We start from the raw sequence: 21,268 nt of genomic DNA on the forward strand, positions 1-21,268 counted from the left end.
GAGATGCTACGAGCTTTTGTAGAAATTCTAGCTGTGGCCAAAGGGCAGCGGCAATGATACCTAATGGCGTGATGTTACCTTGTCTCATTGTGGAATGAGGCAGGTGAGCCCGCCCCACCTCAATGAAAGTTCTGAAATCAAGTGGCTGCTGGAGCAGTGAGGCAAGGTGGTTTTAAACCTGCCATTTCCGCTGTTAAGAGCCCCTTCTCAGACTCCCCCAGTAGCTTGGAGTGTCTAGTAATGGACTCTGGATGAGTACCAGCGATAAGGGGACCTCAGTCGTCCTATTCTCGGATCAGAATAATTGTTGATGGGAGCACAGTAAACTATTGCAACAAACTAGACCTGCTACATCAAAAGGGCATTAGACTACTCCACCTACACAACAGGAGGTTCTGTATTCACCCAGACGGCTTATGCAAACGTCACCATCATTACAACCCTATTCTGCACCAGCTGTACTGGACCAGTCAGATACTGTTAGGACGTTTTTTCTGAAGTCCAACTAAGGGCTTAGTGAAACCATTCAACTGACACAGTACAAGACTCCACAATCATAATATAAGGTTGTACCACCGGAGTTCATGGTAGCGTAGACAAAGCAGCCAGGAGAATCTTGGGAGAGAGGGCTGTAGAATCAGTACAAAGAAATTGTGTTATATATATGGTCCAAAGAAACACTATGCATTGTAAGAATAAAGGGTTTATTTTACATACAAGCAGACCAATATATTCTTGGGTAAGTAAGTACTATCATAAAGCATATAAACACATTATAAAAACACAACACTATTGTTAGGGAGAATTTTAATTTCTGTGCCAATTCCCTTTAACCTTAGAGACCCCCAGCTCTTGCTGAACTCGGGGCTTTTTCATTTTTACTCCTGAGTTAGTGGTACTTTCTCACTCTCTCATGTATTTTCCTGACTAAGATTATCTGTCTGTTTTATGGAGTGTGGTTAACTCTATAGGAATCTGCTTTTGCATTGTGACACACGGCACCTTTTGTGCAGTGCCACTGAGAAGTCCCTTGTACTTGTCTTGTTTGACTACATTTTCTTGGGTGAACTACTGTTCCGAAGAATAGTAAGATGACCCCTGTCTTACTTATCTTTACCCAGTGGGTCCAGCACATACACCCTATGTGGAGTGCTGGGGAGGGGGGGGCGGTGGGAGGGTTACAAAGTTGCTCACTTGAATGGCTGGTAGCAGTGATTTTATTTTTTTACTACCTGGTGACATGTACATGCAGGCTGATACCTCAGCTGCACTGCTGCACCCAAGGGTGACTATTTTCACAAAATGGAGCCCCGTCCGCTTTTTTTCGCCATTTATCAGTTAGCTTCTTCTGGGATTTTACTCCGTTTGCATCAGGATTGAGTCGTTTGTGTTTTGCCTTTGGCAGGCTTCAGCCCTGAAGCCCGCCTAGGTTCCAGTGGGTCTGGAAAGGCAGTAAGTGTTCAAGGGTCCTGAAACGTCCCGGTCCTTTGTCTTTAGGTGTGCCTCAGTGAAACAAGTTCCAACTGGCCAGCTGGCTGTCCGAGGACTGCTACACTGCTGTGCGATTGACAGCCTAGGGCTGTGAATGAAAGGGAACTTGCATAAAAAGCAAGGTTTTTGGGATAAAGCAGAGTCGACCACTGGCGGTTAACATCCGAAGCAGAAGACGCCAGCCACACCCTCCTGGATCACAAAGTGGCCAGTGAAGCCCAGCAGCTGTGCTGGCCTGGTTTTCAAATCGACAGGGAAGACCTTTATGGGACAACTTCCTCCCTTAGGCTGGTGGGACCACCTAGCCTCGAGACAAACTACTTTGGCGTAACCCGACTTGCAGCGACTTTGCAAGGCTGCAGAATCTCAATTCCCATGGTACCTCGGCCAACTGAGTGCATGGTCTTCCGAATTATGAATCCGGCCAAAACATGCAGGAATCCAGAGGACCCTACAGAAGCAGGAAATCTGTGTCCAGAGAATCCTCACCAGAATCCAGGACGGAGGGATCAAAGAACTTCCAACCGGAGCCATTCGTTCTTTAGCGCTGAGAAAAAAAAGCACCAAATCCACAGAGACGCTGAATCGACAGAAAACCATTGTTGCCGAGTACCTCTCTCTCTCGTGTTGCAGCAGGAGCCAGCCAGACGTCCTCTTTCGTCACCAGGAACAACGGTCTGCTGCATTGCATCCAGAAGTAATCCAGCTGGAACAACTTCAGTTCAAAGATACTGTGGTGCTTGAAGTATATTATCCTTTTGGGGTGCTTCCTACCTTTGGAAGTGCTATTTAACCCTACTCTGAGTGGACCCCAACTCCCCTGCACTGGCTTCTGAGCTTGTGCTTCTTGAAGCAGACTCCTCTGGAGTTGCTGCGATTTATTTTTGAACACTGACTATTTAAGAACATTTTTCTAATAAGAGCATCGGAACATTGACTTTGCCCATTGACTGGCTATCCTGGCTCCCTAAAGGACGCCTTCTGAAGCTATTGGTTTAGGCAGTGCTTGTTCCCTTACAGGTTTTAATTGTTGACCACTTAATGCTGGGATAAAAGACTGCCCGCTTCCCTTTGGGAGAATCCAACTGTTTTTATAGAATATCAGTCTGTTCTGATCTAACCCTAACCTTTCCCTCCTTAACTAAATACTGCAAAGGTGATACAAAATAAGTTATACTGACCTCAAAAGGCGTCACTCTAACATGAATTATTATTTCACCTACTTAATTGTTCACTTTTTGGATTGAACCCTAATTTGGAATTAATGTTAATGCTTTTTAAAGAATGCTTTAAGTAGCTTTGTGTATAAATAAATATTATGTAAGTGTGTAAGGATTTACTTGGATACCTGTATTTACCGATTTCATTGTACAGCTATACAGCTCACATTACCCCACTTAAGATAAGCCTGGCTGCTCAGTCACACTACAAACTGTAGTACAGGCCTCTTTTAAAAGGTGGGTTACCTACTGCCAAGAGCTAAATCGTGTATAGTCCCACACCAGTTGGACTGCACTAATTATTACCGAACAACTAGGATTAAAATATGCAGATCAAAGCATAGACCTTATTTAGAACACTTATAAGTATTTCTAGGCAAGTCAGACCTTTGTATACACATTCAGTATAGGGCACACCTATACCTGGGAAGTAAAATCATAAATTACTTTCAGATTACTTTACAGTTATCCAAGGGTAGTAGACCCAGTCGGTTATGTAGTGACACCAACAAGGAAATCACAGTCAACCAACTTGCAAATATAATTTTCTGAATAGTGGAACACAGACTCAAGGAACAGTATATACCTCTACTACTTTGTAGTAACAGTTATACTAGGTGAATAAGACCTCTTTGGTGTGATTTACAATTAGTTGCTTTTCAGCTCAGTGGAACACAGTCTAAGCTGAGCAAGAACTCTTACACTAATTTTGGATGCCCCATGTCAGCTACACCTAAAAGAACACTTTAGGAATGGCACACAGCAGTTCTAGGCAGGTAAGACCTAAGGTTGGAATATTCTATTACAGTTGCTTTTTAAGACCAGTGGAACACAGATTGAGATGAGCAATAACTCACCTTGTGTTAGCTGTGTTCCATCCTAAAACAAGTAAGTAAAACATGGGGCTATTGGCAACTTAAAGCCAAGTATAACCTTAGGCAGACTTATTCTGAACAGGCTAACAGCAAGTCAGGGGAAGCAAGACCCAATTGAGGACACTCATTTATCCTAACACAAATAGTAAAGTTAAACCAACAGCATTACTTTCGGAGAAGAGGCACAACCAATTCACTGGGGAGTAAATGAACTATATATATATATATATATATATATATATATATATATATATATATATATATACACACATACATACACACACTTTTCAGAAAAGCGCAACATTCAATCCAAGTAAGAACTTTAACAGTGCACTCAGTTACAGTTACCAACCAAATTCTTTTACAAGTAAGAAACTTTTGCACACTTGTTATTCTTTTCAAGGCAGAATACTTTTCTTTTCCAGTCTTTCCCTTATTCTATGGCAGGAGTACACTCCTAGGCAGTAGAGGGACCCTAGTGGTCTAGGTGCCAGCTGTAGGCAGGGTGAGATAGGGTTCCGTTGCAGGCAAAGTCTGAGTTCCAGAGGAAGACTGCCCAAACAAGTATTTCACTTTAAAGTAATTTGAGGGACTTCAGAGAAGACACTAGGAGGATTCCACAGTGGGCCTGGATGAACTGGACGAGTGGCCTCCCATTCACAGAAAACACCCCAAAGCTATACAGAAATAAAAAAGGTTTAAGGTGGGTAAAATAACCCAGCCAACACAGTACCTCAGCACAGAAGAGTTGCAGCAGGAAGATTTCAGGATCTGCAGCCAAAAACCTGGTTGATTAATTCCTAGGTCAAATAGACAGGACTTTGGAAGGACTTTCGCAGCATGGATCACAGGAGAAGGCTCCAGGCAAGAGTTTACTAGCGGTTGGATGCGGCTCAATGGATTTGGCACCTTTTCAGGAGCATAGAAGACAGAATATCGCTGGATGGATTTTCATCGGTTGCAAGTTCCAGCACTCTTTTGGACCTGAATGGTGCTTCTGGAGATCCAGCAGGATGTTTCACTGAGATTCGGAAGACTGCGCACCGCACAATGGCTCAAGGTATTAGGCTATTGCAGCCCCACAAGGTCGCAGCATGGCTTGGGATGGTTCAAAATGCAAGTCTTCAAGTCTAGTGGCTCTCACCAGACTCTGGGCCGGGGTCGTCGTCCTCCGAGTCCCCAGGTCGATTAGAGGAAGGGCTACATCAAGCTCTGGTTTCACAGCAGGCTCTCCGGTCACTGGAAATTGTCTCCGCACCGTTTCTTCACCTTCAATTTTGGTTCCAGTGGTCGACTACTTCAGCTTCCAGGAACTGACTTATGCAGGAACCTAGCTGAACAGCCTTCCAACATTCAAAGTTGGCGGGTTGGCAGTCCTTTCGGACTCTCACAGTCAGGCTGTAAAACAGAGGGCTGCAGAGTTTTGGACTCCTCCCTCGCTTCCTCCCTTCAAAGACACTCTGGAGCCTGGGCAGGGAATCTACAGGATCCCCGTCAAAGAAAGGTAACACAAAGGACGTTCCTGCCCTGGATGTCAGGAGAAGGAACAAGAAACGCTAAAAAAAAAAAAAAAACAGGGGCCATTTTGGTGTAATGAGCACCCATGGGTGCCTTTACTGGGGATGTGGAAACAGCCTGTGGTAAAGGTGAACTGAATTAATGAAAAGGTTCACTGCCACCAGTCACTGAAGGCAAGTTTGTCCTTGTAACATACATCTCCCCAGCACTCCACATAAGGTGGTGGGTGCTGGTCTTGCCTAATAAAATGTAAAAGTGATCCAAAAATCCTTTCTACCCTTGGGAACGGTAGTTCTCACAAGGTTAGCCAGAGAAAGTTAAAAGGGGAGCCCCTGGGGCAACCCAGCAAATAGGCACTTATTGCCAAAAAACTGCCAAAGAGGATAACTTTTAAAAAAGACACTATGGAAAGTCTTAAAAAAAGACACCCATGAACAGAGTAAAAGACTGTGGAAAAAGGTTCCCACTCACTCGGGTGTAGGGAAAAATAATCTAATAGTGCAGCAAAATGTTCTGGGGTTGAAACAGGTCAGGGAGATTTATGATGGATATGACAATCTTTCCCGACAGATACCACGCGAGAAAATGTTGGAATACAAATACTACTGATTTTGAAGGGTGATGAGGGTATATTTTTCAAAGAAGATGTGAATGAGGTCACATCATAGCCACAAGCTTTACAATCGGAGCCAGGTGCAATTCGACATCTACAACCCATAATTACACCTTAGCTGCAGCAAGCTCGATTCTTATTCCCGGCATCCTTCAGATGCTTAGGGCACTAGTGACTGAGCCAAAGAAAAGGGTACCCCATCTACCCACAAGACCTCATGCCTCTACCCTGAGCGGCCTTGAGAAAAGGCCACATCCCAAATACAGACTGAGGGAGCCAGACACCCAGTCACATTAATTCAAAATGGGCAAGGGCGACAACCATTCCTAGCGCAGGTAGAGCAGTGTCATCCAAAAGAAAAGCCCAGACTCGCCAATAAGCGTAGCAGAACAATCTGATCCAACTTCAGGATTGTGGGAGGATAGCAGGGGGCTGGGGGAGGGGGTAAAATGAATCCCTATAGACAACCTCAAAAGAATACACCACACTGGTATACTGAAATATTATACACAGTTTAAGGACACACAATATTTATGATGGGGTGGAGGAGGGGAATAAGTACTCTGGGTACACAGAACACAGCCGGGCATAGTGTAGAGGGAAAAAAGAAAATCCAATAAACGGTAAATGGCCAGTTTATTGGTCCCCTAATAAAAAGCCTCATACCTGGTGGTAAACAAATACTTTCCAGAGGTAAGTGAAGACAAGACCCTAGATATACAGTAATAATTACCAGTCAAGATCAAAGGGTACCACACCTCACAGGTTTCCTAGTACATTCTAAATAAAGTATTATGCCTTAATAAATTCAAAGAAATTATACAATTTCAATGTAGTTAACAGGAGAACACAATACCCAACAAAACCAGAAGGCCAACCAAATTCCAGGATATATTTTCGTGACAGTGCCTAGGCCCAGCAGGGCTCATTACACACCAAGAAGGAAACTAGTAGCACGACAGCGAACCAATGTATACCCTATGCGGAAGTGGAATATAAAGACTTAAAAATAATGAATAAAACAGGAAAAATCTCAAACTCCATGGACCCCAAGGGAAACTTTAAAAACATTTATTTTTTTAGTAAGTCCTCTCAATGGCACTTGACAGGACAAGGTACGCTGGCCTTCGTTTAGGCGGAGTGAGAAGCCACTTACAATCTCAAGGTCACCTGGCCTAGTAAGATCGTTGTTCGTCTTCCCTCTGTTCCCCGTCCCTTGCCTCCTCGCTCTTGTGTATAGGCGCGCGTTATAAATGCCATATCATATCAAGTCGACCATAGGGGATAATAGCAGAAGCACAGAAGAGAGCCAGTGAAGGGCCCAAGATCCAGCAGCAGGATTCAGCTCCCCAATGTTACCCAATGTGGAAATGCAGAAGGAGACCTGCAGAACCAGATGACCACAGAGACCCTGCAGAGAGAGTATCTTGAATAGCCCAGAAACCCAGGGCCCAGCAGTGAGTACTTGGTGTTGGTTCCTGAAAATACTGTTCCATGAAAGCAGAAACCAAAGAATTTTTAACAGGGCGAAATGAAGGGACTAACACTAAGCCAACTACGACCTAGAGAGCTCAAAAGTAGAACAATCTTTCTTCACTGGAACAGAACCCACCACCCATAAGTGGAAACCGGCCTCCAGATAAGGTTCGTACCAGGCCTTTTTACTCCTGGAAAACTTGTAAATCCAACAGCTTTAATATTTTCCTCTGTACATGTATGCACAAGTTTAAAGCAGAGGGGAGTATAAAGCTCAGGAGGTTTAACATACACCAGAACGCTTCTTTTGATTTCTATCTACATGGATGCAATTGCAAGCCATGAAGAAAAGCCTCTGAAGCAGATTTTTTTGGAAGTGCAAGTAAACACATAGTTACATTTGTAATTGAAATAGAAACTCCACAAAACCTGTCCCTGTAATAATCCAGCTAGGTATTTAACTTTATGTAGAGCTTCATGTAAGGTTTGTCCAACATCTAGGCACCGATTATTACATCTCAATCGATACTCCGTTTACCGACCTCTGAAGGATGTTAGCAAATAAGATAACTCAGCCATTTGAGTGCTCGTTGCCGTGCGAGATCTGTAGGTTCGAATTCCAGCAAAGTCTACTCAGCCTTTAATCCTGTCGAGGTCGATAAATTATTAACAACTTCTGTTTGGTGATAATTGTGATAAATGTTCTATGTACAGCGCTTTGCCAAAAGAGATAAATGCCAATTTGACCATGAGATTAGGTATAGAATTTAGCATGAAGTCCTTGCCTCTATGCACTGATGTATGATAACATCGTCATACCATTACGTACGTAGTAATAGCGCCAAGAAATGAGGACTTAATTAAACTTCAAAAGATAAATTCTGGTATCGGACCTCAAAAACAATACAATTCACGTTTGCTTTTCTATGCAATTGGCTAGGTTTTTGTGTTTTCAACATTTAAATATATACAGGAGAGCACAAATGGCCAGACCTTCAGGAAATAATTAAAGGTGTATTCTGTCACAATGCAGAAAGGTGCCGCATGGTAAGGATTGCATACAGTGTTTGCACATGTCGGCTGGACGGCACATATTTTGCACTTGCAAAGGAGAGAAGTCATTTTTACTCTTGAAATCACATTTACTTGCATAATTTAAAAATAGGGTGTAAAATACTCCACCTCAAAATCTAATCTGGAGCACTGAGTGGCAATAGATGGCTTGAGCAGGACAGGAACCTGCACATGGAAGACTCTTCTCCCAACCCCCATTTATGCATGCAAACATGAATTGCGCAACAGCAAAAACTGCCCCTTAAGCAGGGCAACTGTGGTAGCGCCCAGGGACAGCCCATACAAGCAGATCTGGTAGGGTGTTGGGGACACAAACACCTTTCCACATGGCAGCAGCTTGCAAAACCAAGACGGATAACCCAGGCGGTAAAATGCAGTAATCCGCAATTAAACGGCACAACAACTGTACCACGATATAAGCCCTAGAAGATGAGGACAATTAGCAGGATGAGTAAAGACATCCAGCAGCCAAAACCCAAAATCACAGATATGCCCAGACCAATGTATCCACCCGGTGAGGCCAGACTAGAGCCTAAACAATGCAGTAACAAAGGGAAACAGAAAGCCTCTAGCAGGTTAGCTAACCTGCTCTGCTTCCAAACAAATCCATCAGTACCGGCTTCGGGAGTATGGATTTCCCATGTTATCTATACTCGAGGGCTAGCATTTGAAAAAACACACCACCAACCACCCAAGCCCAGGACGTGCAGGGGGCCTGTTCAGGGTCAGGAACCGGTCTAATCCACTTCAAAAAGACTGAGCTCAAGATGGTCAGCCTCCACAAAGAGCCCACATGAGCAGAGCAGTCACTTTAGCCCTGCCGGGAGGTTTTCGTGCACAAAGAAAGCTCTTACAACAAAAGGGCAAAGAGAAGGACTTTCAAAAACCATTTAGCTCTCCAATCGCTACCATATAGTTGCACTAGACAACTAACTCTGTAAATCAGTCTGCACTTCTGTTGCAGCCAAACTAAATATTAGCTGCCTCAAGCCTAGGGCAGAATGGGGTGCTTACGTAGCACCCCTGTTCCTGGGAGCCTTATTGGCAACTCAGGACCACATACTCTTAAGAAGTTTCAAAAAAGGGATGCTGTGCCAGGGGGACTTAAAGTCCCTCCGACCAGCACAATAAATTTGAAAAGTCCCAGATATCCGCTCCCAGATGACATTGGGGCTTTTCATGCGAATCTGGCTAAGGCGAGAATATTTGACCTCATCCAGACCAAAAAATATATATAAATATATATATCTCTGCCAGAGGAGAGACAAACTGTGAAAGTTAATGGCCATATCAATTTCGGAAACTCCGGAAAATGTACTGGTAACCATGTGCAATCCCGCTATAAGGGATTACAAGAAAAACTGCACAGCCGCCGATTGCTAGGGAATTTTCTTTATCTGCAACTTTCCCGCCATCGATTCCAATGAACCACCGGATAGTCAATTTTTCAATTGCCTCGCTGCTTAGATGATAGGCCTTCTTAGCCTCACTATTTGTTTTCGGGACACTGGTCAGTCCCCAAGGCAGTGCAGGAAAATGTAATTTCCTGGGTTTTCACTTTGTAATAAACACAACCTTAAGTAAAGTGTTAATGGGGCAGGGTCTCTAACTGCTAAGATCTGATGTCTTGGTTAGAAGCAAGGATAGGCACGTTGAACAACGTTTAACATCGTTTTGAACATGAAAATGCAATTTTGGGAATCACATGCACTGAGCATTTTAATCCCCGTCCTTTGGCCATCTTACTTTTTGGCAATCGGAATGCTCGCTCATGCTGGAAAACTCCAAGAGCACAAACTTGCTGAGGGTCCTGCAAAGTCCTTTGTGTGATTGGCACTGGGATTAGGACAGTGTGGTCTCAATCCACATTCCTCCCAGTGACCATCTGTTTCTGGGCACACGTGGGACAGCTGCTGGCAGATATTAATGGTGCAGATCCTTCCTATGGAAGAGCCGGAGCCAACATTTTGGATAACACACTAGTGCCATAAATCCAATGGAAGACAGGACACAGCATAAGCATCCAACATTGCTAAAGGCAATCACCTGGGATCCAGCGATTAATTTCCTGTGACCAGGGAAGACATTTGTCAGTGCCATCCTACCCTACACAGGTGGGACTAGCAAGTCCTGTGCCCTGCATCAGTGTACCTGGACCAGCCTGTTCACTGATCGCTACAGGGAAGGCACCCTTACCTACTCCAGACAGCCTTGAGCTGAATCTTGGGATTCTGCCCACCTTCAGCTTTTGACCCAGGAACCTAGTTGCCTGCACCAACTTCTCTCTACATTGAGGGTCTGTCTGGTGTAAGTTTCCCAACACCACCGAGAACCGAGGATGGTGACCCCCTTGAACAAAGTTTCTTCTCCACCTCATCTGCTATGTTCTGGGGGTCCATCCTCACGGCCGTAGCAGTGGTCGTCATACAAAGCCGGTTGGCTCTCTAGATGAGGAAACATCTGCATCGCAGCCACCACATAACGGGACCCAAACCACATGGCAAACACTGCCTCCCACAACCATGCCAACAGCATAATGGGAAGCCCAGCGATTCCAACTTACTGGGAGTTATTTATTTGCAGAACAGTAAGGGGCCAGAGTACACAACCCCTCGTCCACTCCCTGCTAACCCATAGGGATTGCATGAGCGTCCCCAAACACTACCCTTACCTAGCTGTGAGAGTTACACCGCTAGAGCGAAGAAATTGGGTGTGTATCCCCACCATCTCCTTTCTAGACCCATTTGTAAAATGAGTCACGGGGGGGTGGACAACAACCCTTCCTAAACATATTGCCATACAGTGTAAAGGAGTTTAGGAACTGAAATTCAAGAACATTGAAATGCACCTGCGTAGGGACAGAGTGATAAAGTTCTACTTCGGCGTCTTAACTTCCTGTTATTGCTTTAACTATACTTACCAGTCATTTTGTAAAATAAAGAGGGCAAATTATATATATATACATACATATACACACACACACACACACGTTATGTAGTGTGCATTTAGAGCGCGCAAACGATTTCTGAAGCGTCTAAAGCCATGCACTCATTGTGCAAGCCTTCCCATTAAAACATAAAAGGTATATGAAAGCAGAGAAACAAAACCTGATATGCAAAAAAAAAAGGGGGTGGAGAGTTGTCTTTCTCCAAAGTGATTCCTTGTGTTGTACTCAACTGCTACTTCATAAGGACCAACCTACCTCTTTCATCTTTGATTCAAGAGAGCAGATAAAGAGCCAGAGACGAGCCAGAGCTTTGTCATCCATCAGCTGGTCAGCATTTTCAGGAGTTACAGGCAAGGCATCCAGGAGGTGCAAAGCTTCTTGCACAGAATCTAGGGCTGAGCTATATAGTAAGAGTAAAATGAATGGACATGAGCAAAAACATTAAAAGCAACCAATTACAATGCAAGGCAGATTTAGAGCCAACAGTCCAGAGACCTCAATTTAGACAGGGTTGCTGAAGGAAATGCATGATGCGCCATGGACCCAGCCCAATTCATTTATAATTGTTAAGGCACCCCATAACACTGCAAGTCCAGTAGTAGTCTTTCCACTCATCCGGTTTGTGTTCTACATTGCAGAGAAGAATGATCAAGTTACCATTTCTTACTTGTATGCCATACATTCATCTGCAACTTCGAAAGTGCTGGCATTCCACTGCCATTTACAATAGCTTTTAGTACACTGTAGACCGTGTTCAGGCCCCCTGAATGTCTTGCGCAAGAAGTACGGTCTTCAGATTACATTGAAGTAGAAGCCCATGGTTCCACCAAAAGGTGTTTAATCAGGTTGACACAAAAAATCTAAGTTCAGATAAGGGGGAAATGATGGTAAATTAAGCAGAGCCTAAAGCTAGTTTCCATTTTCTCTACGCCAACTGGGTTTTATCCTGAACCCAGAAAGGCCAGGGTCTGAGGTTGATAGTAGCCATGTCTGGAGCATTTCTGGAAGGCAGAGATAACACCCTCCAGGCCAGAATTCAGCGTTTCCTACACAATCCACTTGGGGCCTTAACACAGACTACTCCACAAAGATGCCATTGGGTTTGGGGCAGCAAGAGCAGATCTATTCAAGGTAGTTAACTTGCTCTGGCAATGTTCAATATAACTTCTCATGCGTAGTGCAGAAGGGGCTGAAGAGTTAAGTACCATGGTTACTGTGAAGATGGATTTCTAAAATCAGCATTTGGGGACTTATTTTATAAGGCCACCCTAGTTCTGGTTTACAGGGAGAGTTTTGCCAAAATACAATCAAGGTAGAGTGGGGAGCAATCCAGCCTTTGTCTCTGGAGACAGAGCATGGTTTCGGGCTCTCAATGAGTCTACACAGAAGAACGATAATTCAGCTTATAGAGTCGGTTATACAAATCGTTATTTATTTAGGCCTTTAGAACACACAAAATTGAAACTAGCAGGTAGTAATATAACAATACCATATAAAACAAATATATACTTCCACCAGCAGGTTAAGTTACAATGCATCATTAGATAACTAGCCAGGTGAAACAGGCAAGTAATAAACTATGTAAAAGTTCTGCAACAATTTACCAGAAGATGGGTATGTTTTCTTCTCTTTCAGACCCAAGGCTAACCTAGGGTCAAAATACTTTACCCAGGTTCAACAAACAAAAGGCAAGTAAGAGGGGGATGGGCAACAAAGGGCTTTGCACCCAATCCTATGGGCACAGGCACATGTATGCTTGCGTGCATCGATGAAATGCAGACTGACGTGCAGACTTTTTTTCAGGACACTTGACGGGATGAGGAAGTTTAGGTACAGCGCCTGTGGGTATTTGTTGAAAAAAAACAAAAATGCTGAACGCGCTTTCACTGCATTCGGCTGGAGGAGAAACAAATAAATGAAATCCGAACCTGGGGAGCTGGGGTGTCCCCCACTGCCCATGTTCAGCATTATGGGCTTCGGGGATTCCAGGGGTGTCCCCCGCTTCCATGACAGTAAGGGGGGACAAAGGAAAAAAACAAAACAGAATGGGACCCTGCAGCGCCAGCTCCGATCCATGTTAGTGGGAGGGAACCGACGCTGCAGGGATGGAACAAGTTACTTACCTGTAACTGTTGTTCTCCAGCATGGGTCTGGCATGGATTCACATGCTCATGAATATAAGAATACATAGCAGTACACACATGCACAACCACGGGAGGTGGCAAAGGCTCAACATTAAGCATTACATCAAACTCAACATTAAGCAATTCTTACCTCCTCACCAGGCTCACCTTAGGCGAACAGGTTGTGCAGCACTGCTTGGCCGACCCTGGACTCCTCCCTGGAATCCCGATGGACGCAGTAGAATTTCGTGAAGGTGTGCGTCGACCTCCACGTAGCAGCCCTGCAGATGTCCAGCAAGGGCACACCAGATAGGAACGCCGTGGTAGCTGCGATCGCTCTGGTGGAATGGGCTCTTGGACGGCCAGGCAGCGGTCGGTTTGCCAACCGATGACAGTACATGATACAGCCGGAGAGCCATCTGGAAATGGAAGCCTTCGAGAGAGCCTTCCCCTGATTGACAGGTCCAAAGTTCAAAGAGTTGTGACGTCTTCCGAAAACACTTTGTGCGGTCCACGTAGAACTTCAGCGCTCTAGCGACATCCAGCGAGTGCAAAGTCCTTTCAGCCGGCGACGAAGACGACGGGAAGAAAACAGGCAACACCAAGGGTTCGTTGAGGTGGAAGTCCGACGGCACCTTGGGCATGAAGGAGGGGTGCGTCCTGAGCACTACCCTCGTGTCGTGAAAAGTCAAGTACGGGGCCTTGCAGGAAAGGGCCTGGATCTCTCCCACCCGTCGTGCGGAGGTGATGGCCACAAGAAACGCTGTTTTCCACGACAAGAACTTCAACGGGGCCGAGTGCAGAGGCTCGAACGGAGGTCCCATGAGCTTGGTCAGCACCACGTTGAGCTCCCATGCCGGGGCCGGAGCCTTCACCGGCGGGAACGATCTGAACAGTCCCTTCATGAACTCTTTCACCAGACGATGAGACCACAAAGACGTCCGCCCCGTGGTTCTGGTGTATCGGGAGATCGCAGCAAGATGAATCTTGGACGCGTGCGCCAGTCCAGCTTTGGCCATGGTCAGTAGGTACGGCAGTACTTGGGGAGCCGTAATCCGTAGAGGGTTAATCTTCTGTGCGTGGCACCAGACAGAGAACCTCTTCCATTTGTGTCCGTAACATTTAAGAGTTGAGGACGCCCTGGCCTTTGCAAGAACCTCTCTGCAGTCGGCCGGTATGTCGTATAACGCTGCAGGAGCCAGGCCTGCAAGCTCAGCGACTTCGGGTCGTGATGGAGGATGGCGCCTACTTCCCTGGAGAGAAGATCCGCGTCCACTGGCAGCTTGATTGACGGGGACGCTGACAAGTCCAGAAGGTTCGGGAACCATATCTGCCTCGGCCACGCAGGTGCAACGAAGATCATCCTGCACCGTGACCTCTTGAGCTGGTTGATGAGCCGGATCAGCAATGGCAAAGGAGGGAACGCGTATAGAAACAGGCCCTTCCAGGGGAACGAGAAAGCATCGCCCATGCTCCTCGGCTGGGGAAACCTGCTGGCGAACCTCCGGCACTTGGAGTTCGTCGCCGTCGCGAACAGATCGATCTGGGGTGTGCCCCACCGTCGGAAGAGGCGGTCCACTAGATTCTGACGTAGTTCGCACTCGTGGCACGAGCGCAGCTCCCTGCTGAGTGAGTCGGCGATTGTGTTTTTTATCCCTGCCAGATGAAACGGCACCAGAAACATCCCTTGGGTGACGGCCCAATGCCACAGATCCTGCACCTCCCTGGACAGGGCTGGGGACCTGGTTCCGCCCTGTTTCCTGATGTAGAACATGGTGGTGGTGTTGTCGGTGAAGATCCTCACCACCTTGCCCTTGAGGGACGGAAGAAAGGACCCGAGGGCCCAAAACACTGCACGGAGCTCCAGGACGTTGATATGGAGGGACTTCTCCGTCGGAAGCCAAAGGCCTCTTGCGTGCAGATTCTCAGTGTGCGCTCCCCACCCTTCCAGGGAGGCATCCGTGGTCACTGTCTCCTGGTGGCCGGGGGTCTGGAAGTCCATGCCCGCCGTCAGATGCGCGCGGGTGCCCCACCACCGGATCGCTCGTCGGAAACTCGTCGAGTGTGATCCTCTCCTCGAAGCTGCCAGTCGTCTGGATCCAGCGCGCGTCCAGGAACTCCTGCAACGGGCGCATCCGGAGCCTGCACAGGCGGATGAGGTAAATGCAAGAAGACATCATTCCGAGGAGGGACTTGATGGACCTCACTCTGGCCGCGTCCGCAACCAGCATCCGCTGCACCTTGCCCAAGATGGCCCTCGTCCTTTCCTCCGACGGAGAGGCCAGAAGCGACACTGAGAATCCCAGGTCCGTGAGAAGTTGGACGGTCCTTGCCGTGTGCTCCACGGCGAGCTCCTTCGTCTTCGCTCGGATGAGCCAGTCGTCCAGGTAGGGGTAGACGTGGATCCCCTCTCGGCGCAGCTGCGCCGCCACCGGTGCAAGGCACTTGGTGAACACCCTGGGTGCCGACCTCAGTCCGAAGGGAAGGGCTCTGAACTGGTAGAGACGCCCTTGGACAACGAACCTGAGAAACTTTCGGTGTCCCTTTAGGATGGGAATATGGAAGTAGGCATCCTCCAAATCCAACGACAGGAAATCGCCCTCCTCCAGCTGACCCAGGACGTGTTGGAGGGTGACCATCCGGAACTTCTGTGCCTTGATGAATTTGTTCAGTCGTCGTAGATCCAGGATGGGACGCCATCCTCCCGTCTTCTTCTTCACGAGGAAGTATCCTGAGTAAACTCCGGAGCCCCCGAAGCCTCTTTGGGACGAGCTCGATGGCGCCCTTCTTGAGCATCGCCTTTACCTCCAAGAGAAGTTGAGGGACGTGATGTTCTTTCCTGTCCACAGGGGGGACGCGCGGGCACCTCTTTAGAAACTCGAGCGCGTGACCCTGAGCTAGGGCGTCCAGCACCCAACGGACGGTGGAGATGGACTCCCACACGCTGACGAAGCTCGCCAGCCGGCCTCCCAACGGGGTGCTTCGGTGGGGGCCCGACCCCACGGCCGGTTCAGTCCTGCTTCGACAAGGCTTTGCCGCCTTGTCCTCCTTGGCGACGACGGCAGGGTCCACCTGACTTGCCTTGTCCCCTGTAAGCTTCCTGCGACGACGAACGGGCCGCTTGACGGTAAGTGGAAAATCCACCGCCGGAACCTTTGGAGGCACCCTGTTTGCCTCCGCCGCTCCGAAAGGGCGGCCGCCGTTGCTGGAGAACCCCAAGAGCCCGGGCCGTCTCCGTGTCTGCCTTGATGGCTTGAAGGGAATCGTCCACTGTTTTCCCAAACAGGTTGTTTCCGTCGAACGGCATGTCCAAGACTCTAGTCTGCACGTCCTGACGGAAGTCAGTAGCCTTGAGCCATCCACGCCGCCTAAGGCACACGCCGTTGCCCAACTGGCGAAATCCAGTGTCAGCGATGTCCGTCGCAATCGTAATGGCGTGGTCCGACGCCACCTCGCCTTCCTGCAAGATCTCTAGGGCTTCCGCCCTCTTGTCGTCTGGTAGGAAGTCCAGCAGGGGGGCCAGTTTGTACCACAACTCCCTGTCGTAGAGGGCTACGATAGCCAAGGCGTTGGTCGCCTTAATCGTCGTTGCTGCAGTCGAGATGACTCTGCGTCCCATCGTATCTAATTTCTTTCCCTCACCGTCTGGCGGGGAGGTCGACGTAGAGGCCGCGCCCCCCCTGCTTTCTTCCTGGCCGCCGTGGAGACGACCGAGTCCGGGGTCAGCTGTGCCCGAAGGCACAAGGGGGCCGCGTCCGGGACCCGGTACTTCTCGTACCGATCCCTTCTAGCCGGCGTCGTGGATGGGTTCTTGAGGAGGGCGAGGCCCTCATCCCAAATATCGTCCAGTAGAGGTACAGAGAGGACTGTCTTCCTCTTGGCCTCGCGCCGTTGATAAAGGAAACCTTCCTTCTTCTCTTCCGGGTAGAGCTGGAAAAGCTCGGATGCCCTGGCGATCATGGAGTGAAACGATCCAATCTCGTCGGGCGGGGAAGCCCGGGTGGGAGGTGACGACGGCAGATCCTAGTCGTAAACCTCGTCGTCCGTACCCGTCGCGGCCGTGTCAGTCCCCGTATCATCCCCACGAGTCGTGGACGGGGAGGAGGGCTGAACAGGGCGCGATGGCTGAAAAGGAGGTGGAGGATGAATCCTTCTCTTAGGGGGAGGGCTCCCAGAAGGGCCTGGCTCCGGGTCCCCCGTCGGGAGCGGTTCCTCCGCTGGTGGTAACGGCAGTCTCGTCCTTATCTCCGAGCATAAGGACTGTATAGCCAACAAAATGGCCGCCGAGTTGTCTTGCGGCACTGGTTGAGGGGAGTCCGACGGGCGGTCAGGGGCCCCGTCGGCACCCTCGACGTTATCGTCGTCTCCTACGTCGGGGTCCCTCCCGGCGGGCTGGTCTTCCACACCAACGCCGTGGCTTAAGACTTCGATCAGCTCTTCCTCAGAGGTTGAGGCCGAATCCACGACGACCTCCTGCCCCCCTTTTTCTTCTCCGTCGGTTTCACGGGGTCCTGTCGATGGGCATAAAAGAGGACTCCCTCCGAGGTGGCAGGGAGACTGAGCCCCGAGGTCGCCACCACTGGTGTAGCCTCCACAGGCTGAGCCAGGGCCGCCGCGACTGTCTCGATAGAGGCCTTGGCCGGATGGATTAAGGCTTTCACCACCTTAGGTGCGCTCACCGCCTTCTCCTTGGGGGGAGGGTCACTGCCTCGCTCCCCCTCCGATGGGGCCTTCGAGCTCGACCGGGGTCTCTCCAGGAGCTTCGCCGGGTGCTCGGCCTTCCTCTTACCCGAACCAGAGCGTTGGCTCGTGGTTGATGGTGCCGGGGAGGATACGCCCTGCCTGGCGCCCGTAGAGCCCGACCGTTCGGCACTCCCGGTGCCAGCGGACTCACGGTGCTTGGCCTTGTGTTGGACCCCCGTCGCGTCCTCAAAGGTCTTAGAAGACCGCTCGGACGACTTCTTCTCGCCTGATGGGCTCTTCCCTTCCAGCCAGTTGGCGAGACGTTGATGGCGGTCCTTCATGGTCCGCTCCGACATTGCCGCAAAACGCACAGTCCTTCTCCACGTGCGTCTTGTCCTCATGTAGGCAGTAAAGACAAAAGGGAGTGTTCGTCCTCCTTAAAGACATTCTGAAGCTGGCATCCAGGGCAGACCCTGAACAGCTTTCCGGGCGTCGAGCTTCCCTTCTCCTGGGCCATGTCCGAGATGGGCCTGAGAAACTTCTGGAGTCCTCCAAAAGCGTGGCTCGACGAAATCTTCACCCTTGAGGGGCGTAGACGAATCCGACACGGGTCCCCGTTGATCGGATGAAGAAACGGTGGAGCTTGAGGCTCTTTTGACCGAAAAATAGAAGTTTTTTTGAGAAAAAACGTGAAAAAATAGCACTAACGCTCGAGAGCAATAGCACGAGGATCCCAACACTTGAACGTGCGGTAAAAATCTGAAGATGGCTGCCAGAGGCGGGGCTTAGGTAGAGGGCAGTCATTGGCTGTGGTCAGTATGACGCAGAGATCAGTGATTGGTTACTACTACGAAAGACAGATCAGAAACGAAACTGAATTTTTCTTTACCGAGGATTCCCAGCTTGACGACGGGGAATATTCATGAGCTTGTGAATCCATGCCAGACCCCATGCTGGAGAAAGAGGAGAGTGAGTGAGTGAGTGAGTGAGTGAGTGAGTGAGTGAGAGTGTGTGTGTCCATAAAGGTTGGGGGTGAAGGGGTAGGAGGATGCAGGATGCCAGGAAAGTGATCTAGGAGATCAATGCGCAACATGATTTTGCAATTGATATTTTCGGATTCGCAATTTCGTGCTGCGTATTAATCACGTAGATCCAAACTATCATTATTTGCAGGTGTCCTTCCAGTTGCGGTCGCAGATGCAGGTCCAGGATGGGTTGCCTTGATAGGAAGTTCCATGCTAGAATGCAGAACAGCAACTATTCTGGCAAGGTAGCCCCCCCCCCCCCCCCCCCCCCCAAGAGCTGGTCAGTCCACCAGGTAGTACAGGGAGACTCCAGAAGGCTCCAAAGGCATGCTACCTCGACAAGAAGTCAAGACAAGTTGGTCTGTGGTCCCACTAGTCCAAGAGAAGAGACACAGAGGGTCTTCCAAGATCAGGCAGAGGAGCAGGGCTATCGCCAGGCCAATCACTGGAGGGGATGCTGGTCACCCTTGTGTCACCAACGGGCTGCTCCTTCCCGAAGGTCTTGCCTCCAACATAGATCTGAACAATGGCAGTCGTCCACTTATCCAAAACTGGAGCTGTAAGCCAGTCCAAGCCCACCAACGGAAAGGATGTGCACCATTTAGTCAGTTGTTCATTCAGGGGCAACTACTGGTTTCACATGAGCCCCGGTAAAAGACTTTCAGACACAAGGGAAGTGACCTACACTAGACAGTCCCAGCCCCGTTCCTGGGGCACACACAAAGGCTTGCTAGCCCGCGAAAGTAGCAGCTTCCCAGGCAAGTGCATGACCTTAAGGTATTTCGTGACCTGGGAAGGCAGGAATAAGGCCAAAGTACAATATGGCCAAACAACAAAGAAACTTGTGAAACAGCCATTTTAGGGCTGTGGCCACATTTAGCAGCCATATGTGGTAAATGCGAATGCGCACAAGAAAATAAAGCGTAAACAGTAAAATGTAACTGCTGCCACTAGCTTGTTTTCAGGCACACAAAAGAAACCAAACCAAAAACACCATGGGTAAAAAGTTAAGGGGATACAAAAGTATTCCCCTATTGCACTATATTAGGTGCTGTGAGCAATGTAAAAATACAAGAACTCTAAAGGGAAACCATTTCTCTGTACTGATAGGCTGAAGGACTAGTCAGTTTCCCCATAACTAATGAGCAAATGGGAAGTGAAGCTAAAAGCTTTACCTGCCCTTCATAAAGTCAGGACCGGATCAAAAACAAAGCAAAAAGAATAGGGTTCCATAGAAAACTACGGAGGGAAAACTGCTTTCCTAACAGTTAATGTAGATTGCCCACATTTCACTATTAAATTAAAGGCTGTAGACTTGCACAAAAATGCAGATGCTACTTTTGCATTCCCAGACCACAGTGAATGTTCTACTATGGTTCGATCTGGTTTCTCCCATATTACATAATGCTTTAACAATGCACAAGTTCAGAGATAATTATCCTTCTCTCAATGTCAGTGGAACACTGTCAGGGTACAGCAGTAAGACAAATGCGTTGGGTTTTAAATCCATTTAATATTTACCATTAGTTAATGCAAGGTTTTTACAATCCCACTTTTGAAGCATTAATCCCATCAATATTATGGAAGGTCTGGTCCCCAACCGCCAGCAGCATGGACAGCTATGTTCTACATAACCTATGCACTTACCAGTCAGTTTGATCTGTGTAGTCGTGGTAGCATAGAACTTGCGCTAGTTCCACCAGGTTCACTGCTCTCTCATGAAGGAAAGTGCTATCCTCAGAGCAGATTTCCAGCAAGTCACAGATGACGTTGTAGCGCTCCTGCCCAGTGTTTGCATGTACAGCTTTATATGCCTTTAGCTCATCGGAGAGTAGCATGATCAGAGTGTTGGGCTTCAGTGTCTTCATGCTGGTGTCAGCCAAGCAATCCTTCACAGTCCTGCATAAAATGTACTCATCAGATCTACCATAGATAAAAGGCTACCAACACTAGAAGTAGCTATCAATTAAACTAGAAGACGGACTTGCTAGGCAATAAATATGTAGCAGGCTAGTCTGCAAAACAAATCCTGAACACGATTCTATTTAGTATCCTCAACTACATTTTACAACCAGTTATTCAACATCCTTCTGGCAGCGAATTCCAAGCAGAAGCCTATGTGACAACCAACGACAAAACTTGGTTTAGAAACAAAGCATTGATAAAAAAGGAAAAATGTCAGCCAAGAGAAAGTTCAACAGCTATAAAGGCTGCTCGATCACT

At 48.1% G+C, this 21,268-nt stretch overlaps 1 protein-coding gene across 2 annotated transcripts in view; it reads right to left on the reverse strand.

The window, feature by feature from the left end:
• The window catches only part of ESPL1 (extra spindle pole bodies like 1, separase), a 1,025,090-nt gene that overhangs the window by 836,774 nt on the left and 167,048 nt on the right, over positions 1-21,268 (reverse strand). For both annotated transcript variants that reach the window (XM_069653328.1, XM_069653326.1), the window contains exons 8-9: positions 20,693-20,944; positions 11,470-11,614 (exon numbers count right to left, since the gene is read on the reverse strand). In XM_069653328.1, the coding sequence (XP_069509429.1) occupies positions 11,470-11,614; positions 20,693-20,944 (397 nt within the window). The remainder of the gene's footprint in view (positions 1-11,469; positions 11,615-20,692; positions 20,945-21,268) is intronic.

The sequence above is a fragment of the Ambystoma mexicanum genome, chromosome 3q (assembly GCF_040938575.1).
Source record: "Ambystoma mexicanum isolate Mex_15411 chromosome 3q, UKY_AmexF1_1, whole genome shotgun sequence".
Lineage (NCBI taxonomy): Eukaryota > Metazoa > Chordata > Amphibia > Caudata > Ambystomatidae > Ambystoma > Ambystoma mexicanum.